At 51.0% G+C, this 10,225-nt stretch overlaps 1 protein-coding gene across 4 annotated transcripts in view; it reads left to right on the top strand.

The window, feature by feature from the left end:
- PACSIN1 (protein kinase C and casein kinase substrate in neurons 1) overlaps positions 1–8,799 on the top strand; it is a 104,929-nt gene extending 96,130 nt beyond the window's left edge. For all 4 annotated transcript variants that reach the window (XM_044000910.1, XM_044000913.1, XM_044000912.1 and 1 more), the window contains 4 exons: positions 1,118–1,238; positions 1,376–1,503; positions 2,178–2,365; positions 2,808–8,799. In XM_044000910.1, the coding sequence (XP_043856845.1) occupies positions 1,118–1,238; positions 1,376–1,503; positions 2,178–2,365; positions 2,808–2,917 (547 nt within the window). In that variant the 3' untranslated portion in view covers positions 2,918–8,799. The remainder of the gene's footprint in view (positions 1–1,117; positions 1,239–1,375; positions 1,504–2,177; positions 2,366–2,807) is intronic.
- The last annotated feature ends 1,426 nt before the right edge of the window (positions 8,800–10,225 follow it).

Raw genomic sequence — 10,225 nt, forward strand, 5'->3', positions numbered from 1 at the left:
GCAGCGCCACAGATACATTTGACATTTTTGCCCTGAGGGTCTTGAGAGCCCATCCAGGCCAGTTGTGATGGGGGAAGAGTGACATGCTTTTAAGGGGCTCCAAGGACTCCGAGTATAGTCACAGATGCATAACAGTGTTCAGCACGTTTTGTTTTTCAGTTGCGTCCAACTCTTAGTGGTCCCATTCGAGGTTTTCTTGGCAAAGATACTGGAGTAGTTTGCCATTTCCTTCTTTAGCCTCATACAGATGAGGAAACTGAGGCAAACGGGGTTAAGTGACTTGCCCAGAGTCACAGAGCTAGTAAGTGTCTGAGACCAGATTTGAACTCGGCTCTTCCTGACTCTAGGCCCAGCACTCTATCCACTGTGCCACCTAACTTGCCCTTTTCCTGGCACGTAGTAGGTACTTAATAAATATTTATTAACTAAGACTGTCTTAATTAATCAGTGAATTAACTAATTAGCTAATGAGATAATTCTCATTTAATTCTTTTGTGGGGGGGGGGCGATGAGGGTTAAGTGATTTGCCCAGGGTCACATAGCTAGTAAGTGTCAAGTGTCTGAAGCTGGATTTGAATTCAGGTCCTCTTGAATCCAGGGCCGGTACTTTATCCACTGTGTCACCTAACTGCCCTCTTCATTTAATTCTTATAGAACCCAGTGAGGTAGGTACTATAGGCATTATTATCCCCATTTCATAGATGAGGACACTGAGGGTCAGAGAAAATCATTGAACTTGCCCTTGGTACGTTGGAGGTAGCATTTGAACCCAGGTCTTCCAAGTCTCTAAGCCTATCTGCTATACCATGATGCCTCTCTACAATTTGACAGAGTGGAAGGAGAAAGAAGGAAGGGGCTCTGGGCTCAGTTGCCACCACTACATGGGCACAGAGGGTATCTTAGTGCCAGCTCAGGGTAGGCACACCCTTGGTGCCTATCCTTTGTGTCAGGTAGCCTGGTGGATACTTGATCTGAGGTGCCCTGAAAAGAAGAATCTCAATGACTTCCAGAAAGGTGGCCTGAGCTGGACCCTGGGTGGGTCTGGTTTCTCTCCACTCCCTGCCCCCAACGTTGGGCAGAGGCATGAGTGACCTCCCCTGCTTTCTCCCTTGCCCAGCTACATCAATGTGTACCGGGAGCTGGAACAGACAATCCGAGGGGCCGATGCCCAGGAAGATCTCAAGTGGTTCCGCAGCACCAGTGGGCCTGGCATGCCCATGAATTGGCCCCAGTTTGAGGTCAGTTTCCTGCCTTCCTGCTGTGTAGAGGAGGTGGGAGTGAGTTCGGGGAGGAAGAGGCAGGGTCAGGAGGAGGGAGTCGTGTGGAGTGGGCAAAGAGCATTCTTACAGATACCCATCCCCCATACTGCCACTAGGAATGGAACCCAGACCTCACCCATACCATCACCAGGAAAGAGAAACTGCCCAAGAAGAGCGAGGGAGTGACCCTGACCAATGCCTCAGGGGTGGTAGAGTCTATGGCCCAGGCTGGGGACCGTGGCAGGTGAGTACCAGGTGGGCATACCTTCTCTCCCCAGTCCCTCATGCTACTCCTCCCCCGGAGCTCCCTGATGCCCAGAGACATGCCCAAGTGTTGGGCATGCGAGGTCCATTAGGAAATTATTATAACTAGATCAGACTAGATGGCCATGGGAGCCCCTTAGAATTCTAGGACCATTAACAATAACAATGATGATCATCCCTCATATTCCCAAAGCATTTCAAAACATTTCCCTAAACCCTCTCACATCTCATCTCATTTGTTATTCCTGGCAGCCTGATTCAGCAGACAGAGCAGGGAAGACTTCATGGGCCCCTTGCACTTTGATAGCCGTCTTTTTTTTTTTTTTTTTTTGGTGGGGCAAAGAGGGTTAAGTGACTTGCCCAGGGACATACAGCTAGTCAGTGTCTGAGGCAGGATTTGAACTCTGGTCTTCCTCACTCTAGAACCTGTTCTCGCTGAGGCCTGGATGGCCAACTAACTGTGAGGTTTGTTATAGTAGAGATTCCTTTGATGCATGGGTTAACCTAGATTGTTGAGTGATTGTCCCACGGTCTCTTTCAGCTCTAAAATTCTGTGATTCTGTGATCTGTGCTGGGGGAGGGGGAGAGTGGGAAACCACTTGAGGACAAGGCCAGTGATGATCTCCTTTCTGCCCCGTGTCCCCCTCTACTCAGTGTCAGCAGCTATGACCGAAGCCAGGCGTATGCTGCCGAGTGGTCTGATGATGAGAGTGGAAATCCCTTCGGGGCGGGTGAGGCCAACGGGGGCGCCAACCCCTTTGAGGATGATGCCAAGGGGGTGCGTGTTCGGGCACTCTATGATTACGATGGGCAGGAGCAGGATGAGCTCAGCTTCAAAGCAGGTTCGACCAGGGGGCACCCTGGGGGACAGGGTGTGGGCCATGGCTTAGCCGGAAGTAGAGTTTCTGTTGAGGGACTAAAGGACAAGTAGACACGGAGAATTATGGAAGCCAGGGGCAGGGGGGACAGCTGGGAGAGGACAAGTCCTGGGCAGTTGTGAGAGGGCATCCAGAAGGTCTGGAGGGAGCTAGGATTATTGAGGGCATGGCTCAACAGAGTTGACGTGGGAGCCGACAACAAGAGGGAAGGCATATGGGAATGGAAAAGCAAGGGGTTGGGGGTAAAGACTGCAATATGGAAAATGGAATGGTGGAATATTGGATTCCAGGCAGGGCAAAGGGGAGAAATAAGGATGCTCATCCCTAGGGTCTTGGGGATACACACTCCAATCACATACTTTTCTTCCCCAACCATTAACCCATATCTCGTCCTATGTCCCTCCAGGAGATGAACTCACCAAACTGGGAGAAGAAGATGAGCAGGGCTGGTGCCGAGGTCGCCTAGACAGTGGGCAGCTAGGCCTCTATCCTGCCAACTATGTGGAGTCCATCTAACTATCTGTCCCCATCCCCCATCAGCCCACCTCATGCCCTTCCCCTCTACCCCTCCCAGCCTCCCTTCTTCCGTCTATACCCTTCATCCCTTGCCAACCCTCTTCCATCTTCTAACCCTTCCAATCCACCCTCTTCCACAATCAACCCGTTCTTCCTCCTGCCCCAGCTCCATAGAGTTCCAGACATATTTTCCAATCAAGCTTTTATTTTTTTAAAAGTCGTCTTGGGAAGAAAAAAAAATAGAACAAAAAAAAAAAAAAGAAAAACAAAGAAAAACCAGAAACAAAGCATTCGCAATAGCACCATAGAGTGGGGGCAGGGCAGGGGTAGGGTTGGGGAAGTAATCCTCCTGTAGGTGAGGGTCCACAGCCTTAGCCAGCATGTTGGCAAAGGCTCTTGGTCTTCAGATCCCACCAAAGAGGTCTGTCTCTCTGTGCCCTTCAGAAGTCTCCCAAGACCCCCTCCTCCAGAATCCCTGACTTCCATCTATTCTCCTCAGGCTGGTTCACAGAATGTCAGAGCTGGAAGGGACCTTATGGACCATCTAGTCTAGTCTAGCCCTCTCATTTCGTAGAGGAGGAAACTGAAGCCTGGAGAGGGAAAATGACTGGTCTAAGGTCATGTTGCAGAGGTAGCAGCAGACAAGAACTCAGGACTCCTGATTCCCCAATCCAATACTTCTACTATACCACGATGATCTCTAAGGACTCTTGTACCCACCTGCTCACCCCTGCCCCTTTGTCTCTCTCTCTCTCTCTCTCTCTCTCTCTCTCTCTCTCTCTTCTTCCCTGAGAGGACAGCCCACTCCTCCACCTCCTGAGTATCTCTCACCAGAGGACTGAGGGAGGGTGAGGTCTTTCAGTCTAAGTCTTCCATTGGGCTCTCTGAGGTCTTCCTATTCTCACATCCTTTTCTTATGCTACTCCATCCCCTCTCCTAGTGGCCATGGAAAAGGTCAGGAAGGAGAGATGTAGGTGAAAGGGCTATGGGCTGGTAGGATGGAGCCTTTCCCACAGAGTAGTTTGGGGGGACTGAAGGCACAGCCACTCTCAGCACTGAGAAGTGGGGAGGCGAGCCTGCCCTAGCATCTCTTGACCTTGGCTCAGCCTGCTCCAGGGCCTTCATTTGGGGGACAGAGGGAACAGCCCTCCCCTTTCCTGAGCTGCTGAGCTCAGCCCCGAGTCTTAGAAAGTGTCATGGGAGGGGGCAGCTAGGTGGCACAGTGGATAAAGCACCGGCCCTGGATTCAGGAGTACCTGAGTTCAAATCTGGCCTCAGACACTTAACATTTACTAGCTGTGTGACCCTGGGCAAGTCACTTAACCCTCATTGCCCTAAAAAAAAAAAAGGAAAGTGTCATGGGAGATGGGATCCTGGTACAGAGTCCAACTGGGATCATCAGGGTTGTAGCAGAGACCATCCCTGCCCACCCTTCCTCCCATCCCTAGCCTGGGTTGGGGGAGCTGAGCCCCAGCTTGGGTGGATGGCCTTTCTCACAGGTTCATTCTTCCAGCATCACTCTGTGGTGGGGAGGACTGGGGAGGGGGAATCATCTTGGAGCAGCCATCTTACCCCGGTCATGGTTGCTGACCTGGATGGAAGGGGTTACCCCTCCAAATATAGCCATACATGGTTACCCCAACCCCCAAGTAAACACTTGTTGGATGGCTTCTAGAACCCCAAAGTTCTGAAGAGGTCTAGCACCTTGCAGAGAAAATCAGCAATGGGAGCAACTACTTTGTCAGAGAGGGTGCAGGGAGGCAACATTTCACCACGCTTGACATTCAGAACTCAAGCAGGTAGGCCCCTTCCCCTTCTACTCTGTATTTCTAGATATACCATGTGGACCCCATTGCCCTTCTCCCCTTCCCCTTCCCCTTCTCCTTCCCCTTCCCCTTTCCCTTTCCCTTTCTGGCCTGTGGCAGGCCCTGTAATGACTGTCTCTAAATGCCTGAGTGAGCTTGCGGTTTGAGACCTTGGATCTGAGGTGCTACTGGCAAGGGAGAAGGGGAGGGATTCCCATGGGAGGTACAGTGATCTTCCTCTTGGCTCTCTCTACCTCCATTCAAAACTCCCCCTCTCCCCTCATCCTTGAGAGAGCTACTGCTAGAAACTGAGGTCAGGGGGCAGCTCAGTGGCGCAGTGGATAGAGCACTGGCCCTGGAGTCAGGAGTACCTGAGTTCAAATCCGGCCTCAGACACTTAACACTTACTAGCTGTGTGACCCTGGGCAAGTCACTTAACCCCAATTGCCTCACTGAAAAAAAAAAATGAAACGAAACTGAGGTCAGCCCCACCCCCAACCTGGCCCTCTGCCAGACAGGACTCCATATGACTCTCAATGTACTTAGGAGGAGGAATGGACCCGGGAGAAACGGTGTTTGTTCTCTAGAAGGTGGTGGCTCCTGCCTTAGGTGACACAGCAGTCCAGTCTCCCGGGAGTTTTCTTTTCTCCTTGATTCATTCCTTCATCTTCACTTTGTTAGGGAGGTGGTGGGTTTGTTTCTACTCCCCTTCTCTCCCCATTTCCTTGGTCTGGGCAAGCTTGGACCATAGCCAGGCAAGCTCAGGAGGCCTGGGGAGGGGGGCAGGTGTAGAAGGCTGATGGTCCCTATAGACAGGGATGGAAGAATTTCCTGCTAAAATGGAAGGCAGGAGATGCTAGAGACAGAAGATTCCAGATCTCCACCTCCTCCTCCTGTCTGGGCAGTTGTAGGGGTACTTGGAAGATAAACTCCATTCAAGCCAAAGGTCAGCAGCCCTGGAATAGGATGAGAGAAGACTCCACAGCGCCTTCCATGCTCCCATCTAGACCACCCTCTTGCCACTGTGCCAGGGTACAGTATATATATGTGAGGGGGTCTAGTAGCCAGGAGTGGTGATGGTGAAGGGCATCCTGGTGACCCACAAAGCTGTAGGGTCCTAGGGCTATGTCTCCCTGGAAAGCTGATGCCAATGGATGGCCATGCAGCACCAGGTGAGACTTGATTTTAGCAGCTCTCAATCCCAGCCCTTGGAAATCTTCAATCTTCCTTCACCTCCTAGAGCATGCGAAACCGAAACTAATCTACCAGCATCAAGATCCTTTATTCCTTAATCTGATTGCCACTGCCCCCCTTTATTGCTGCTAAAGCAGACAGAAGTCTGAGCCAGTGGGAGCTGTGGAAGTGGAATGAGAAACTCAGGAGCATGGATAGACATTCCTTACTCAGCCAGGGTCACAAAGAACTCCCAGAGAAAGAGTTCATGGGTTTTTTTGTTTGTTTTGTTTTGCCTCCGGATGCCTTGACTTTATCATTTCCCTTGAACCCACCATGAAGCTTTAACTCCCAGACTCTCGGAGCCCTTGATGCCCACTGGCAATGTTCTGAGAGGGGCCTAATTGGAATCTGACTTCTCCCTAGGGTCCAAGGCAGCCACCCTCCCACTAGGTGCACTGCCCCTTCCTGGCCTTCAGACACACCCACAAATCTTCCTGCTCCCTCTCTCCCCATCACAGATGAAGCTTTAGCCTTCCACTCTAATTTGGGATGGTCCCCTGTAAAACTCAAAAGTGTGATTTCAGGAAACTTCCCATCAACATTGCACACACTCCCTATCTTCACCCCATCTGCATAGGCAGGAAGGGCCTAGGAATCCACCTACCTCCCAGGGTTGTTATGAGAATCAAATGAGATAATTGTAAGGCACTTAGCACAGTGTATACTGAATCGTATATAAATGTTAGCTATTATAATCCAGCTCTCGATCCCAGTTCCTAAAGCCAATGAGGCCAGTGGGCCACTGCCTCTTGTTTATTTCCTCCTCGTGTCCCTATATCCATCCTCACGGGATGATAGGACACTTCTGTCTCTTAGCACATGGATACCACTCTCTCTTAGTGATAGACCCAGATACTTCTCTGTAGTTAGGGAAGGGGAGGGGATTGCTACTTTGCCCAATCTAAGTCTCCCTTGTTTTCGTTCTGCACTAAGATGCCCACCTACCCATGCCTCGTTTTCTGCCAAGAACTTGCTCACTATCCTCAGGCAAGTGGCTTCTCGGGACATCAGTTTCCTGTCCTGGAAGAGGAGAGGGTTGGCCTGCTAGGTCTCTTCCAGATTTACCATCCTATCATCTTGAGGACCAGCAGAGACTGGATGACCTCTCATAGAGGGGACCACTGGGAACGAGAAGTGCCAATGAGGAGGTCAGATTTAATGGGTACCTGACAGCTGTGGTCAAGTATCTGAAGAACTGCCATTTGGAAGAGGGGTTAGAACAAGGAAACGACAAGGAATGATGGATAGAAGTTGAAGAGAGGCCGTTTTTGTGGCTCAATAAAAGGAAAATTGATTAGATCTGCCCTGGAGTGGAATTGGGCTGCTGAAGGAGGTAATGACATCCCTACCACTGGAAGTGTTCAGACAGAGCGAGGTTAGATAAACTCTTATGGAAGATACTATGGGGGGAGGGGTATTCAAGTAAGAATAGAACTAGAGGGGCCGCTGAAGCCTCTACTAACTCTGAGACTAATTATGAGATTACCAGGGACTCGGGGTATTTGGGAAAAGGTTTCCTGGAGGAAATGGAGGGACAGAGAGGCTGAGTTCTGGACACAGACAAGGCCAGGGATGGAGGTTGTGGGGCGGAAATGTGATAGACTGCCTTCCCAAGGGCTGGCAATTGTCCTTGTATTGCCGCTGTCCTGTTCTCTGGGCTCCTTAGCTGCCTATCCTAGCAGCGGTGACTGGAAACTTTTTGGCCACCTCCCCTTACTCCATCACTTCCCTTCCCTGCCCGATTCCCAACAACTGTCCCACAGGCTCTTCCCTTAACTCTCTGTTCCTCCCGCCCCAACTCAAGCAAAATGATCCCAGGAACAGAGCCAAAGCCAAATCAGTGACTACAGCATGCATTAGGGACAGAGAGGCGATGTGGTAGATTTGGAATCAGGATTGGCTGTCATCCCAGTCTGCTGCTGATTACTTTGGTGACCTTGGGCAAGTTATTGTTCTTCCTCCAGGCTCAGTTTCCTCCTTTGTAAAGTGGGAGGCGGGGAAGGGTTGGTTCTCATTGTATTAGGTTTTATTGTCCTTCTCTATCTCAATAGAGATACCCAGACTGGTATCCCTGTCTTGGGTGAAATTGTTTCTCATGGCAAGAGTTCTCCAAATATTGGGGTGCCTAGGGCTATTTTTGTACCCGTTGGGAACTCTCTCCCCAGCTGCTGCCCCAGGGACAGGAGCAAGGAAGGCTGGGGGTGGAGGGGTGGGGTTAGGGTGAGAAAGAAACTGGATCCCGAGGTATGGTTTCCCTGCGGTAAGATAGAGCAAGACAGGGCAGGCGGGTCCATCAGATTGTATAGTGCTTTCACTCGAAGTCCCAGTTCTGAGTCTCTGGTTCTATAGCTCTGCGCTGTTGTCCTTGAGTGGATAGAGGGGACAGAATGTGAGGAGGTGGGCTTCAGAGAGCCTGGCTTTTGTCCCAGCCCAGTCTCCACATTGGTGAGGAGCAGTGGCTTAGGAAGAGGGTCCTGAATTATAAACTCGCTGGAATAGGGTTTCAGGCAGTGTGGTTCTGGGAGAAAACAGGAGAGCCGATGTATATTAAGATCCCTCCCTCCTCTTCCCCTGTCCCATCTCCCGCCAAACCTCTGAAGAAGGTTCTCTTCATGGTCAGCTCTGAGGTCCTAGGACAAGGCCTGGCCAGCCCATATAGAGACAGGAGATCATTCATTGCTCTTTCATCATAGTCTGAGTTTGCATCTTTGTCCAACCTGCCTGTCCCCTCTCCCCTCTCTGTCCAACAGATATAATAGAGGGGAAGGACCCCAGGTCCCAGTCAGACCCCTTGACCCCTTGACAACCCCCAAATCTATGAATAAAGACAAAACTATTTTATTCATGTATATGAGATTGGTTATTGGTGGGACCCTGGAAAAAGGGGTCATGCCTGTTGGGAGTGGGGAAGGACCCTTTTGAAGAGTTGAGGCCCAGGCATGGGAAAATGGAGGAATTGATCTGGGGATGGGGGAGGGCAAGATAGCAGCGGAGTGGTGGGGCAGGGCACAGTTTGCTGTCATAATACAAGCCTCACTTGTAGGTTCCTGTGGGATTGGTGAGGGGACCAAGGCTGGGAAACAGATTTGTGAGATGAAATCTTCTGCACCTCTGTGTGTGTCATGTGTACATACATGCAGAGCCAGCCCACCCCACCCCACCCCACCCCATTCTATTCCTGTTCTCCCCTCTTCCCAGAGCTTCCGCCCCCATCCTAAGGCCGGAGCTGCTCCTGCCCATCTGACTCTCCTTCATTTTCCACTGACTCTTTCCTCCCTCAGATCCCTGAGATAGCTCTTCAACCCAGGTCCTGGGAGGGGGAGGAGCGTCCAGGCAAGCAGAGAATCACCTGAAGATGGGCCCTAGAAGCTATGGGAGGAGACAAAGAAAACCTGTTGAACGAACCCCATGCTAAGGATCTGGCCTGGGGTGCAAACCTTTCTCCTCCCCTGCTAGGGGGAAGAAAGAGGGGAGGAATTAAGAGAAACCAGGATGGGACAGCAGGCACTTGGCTTGAATGGATTGGCCGCTGCCAGCCCTTGTGGCTCTCCAATTCTGGGATTCTGGGACGGGGAGAGGCCAGGGACCAGGGGATGGGCACAGAAGCAGCCCACCTTCTGCTAGAGCCATTGAGATGGCACCAAAGATGCCAGCAGTCTGTTTGCTCACCTCAGAAGTAAACTCTTTCCTTGACAATAAAACCGCTGGGGGTAAAAAAGGACAATCCAGGAAACTGGGGTTAACCCTCAGGACTCTGGGGCTCTCTTTGGCTTTGACTCCATCTCTTAATTAGACCTCAAAGGTCTTGGCTTTAAAATTCTGGCTCTGCCACTAGCCATGTCACCTTGGGTAGATCTCTTCACCTCTCTGGACCCCAATTCCCTCACCTGTAGAATCAGGAGGTTGGATTCAAGATCTGGCTCTGAATCTAAGTTCCTATGATCCTTTGTGGGGAGGGCAGGAGAGAATCACAGTTTCTCTTAAACAAGCAAGTTACCATGGGGCTGAGAATCCCAGACCTTGTTAAAGCTCACACCTACTTGGACCTGCCGCCCCCTTGATCACACGCACATACTCGCACCTCAGCAGTTGGCACAAATTCTCCCACCCTCACAAGTCTGGAAATAGACACATTCACAGAAACACTCCTGATGGGATGGGGAATCTCAAGGTATGTTCACAAAGAAGACAAATGACTAATTTCTGGAGGTGGAGGGAGGGGTTGACAGGCCCACTGACTCGAGCTCAGCTCTAGCCCACCTAAGAG

Source organism: Dromiciops gliroides, chromosome 4, assembly GCF_019393635.1.
Source record: "Dromiciops gliroides isolate mDroGli1 chromosome 4, mDroGli1.pri, whole genome shotgun sequence".
NCBI classification, from domain to species: domain Eukaryota; kingdom Metazoa; phylum Chordata; class Mammalia; order Microbiotheria; family Microbiotheriidae; genus Dromiciops; species Dromiciops gliroides.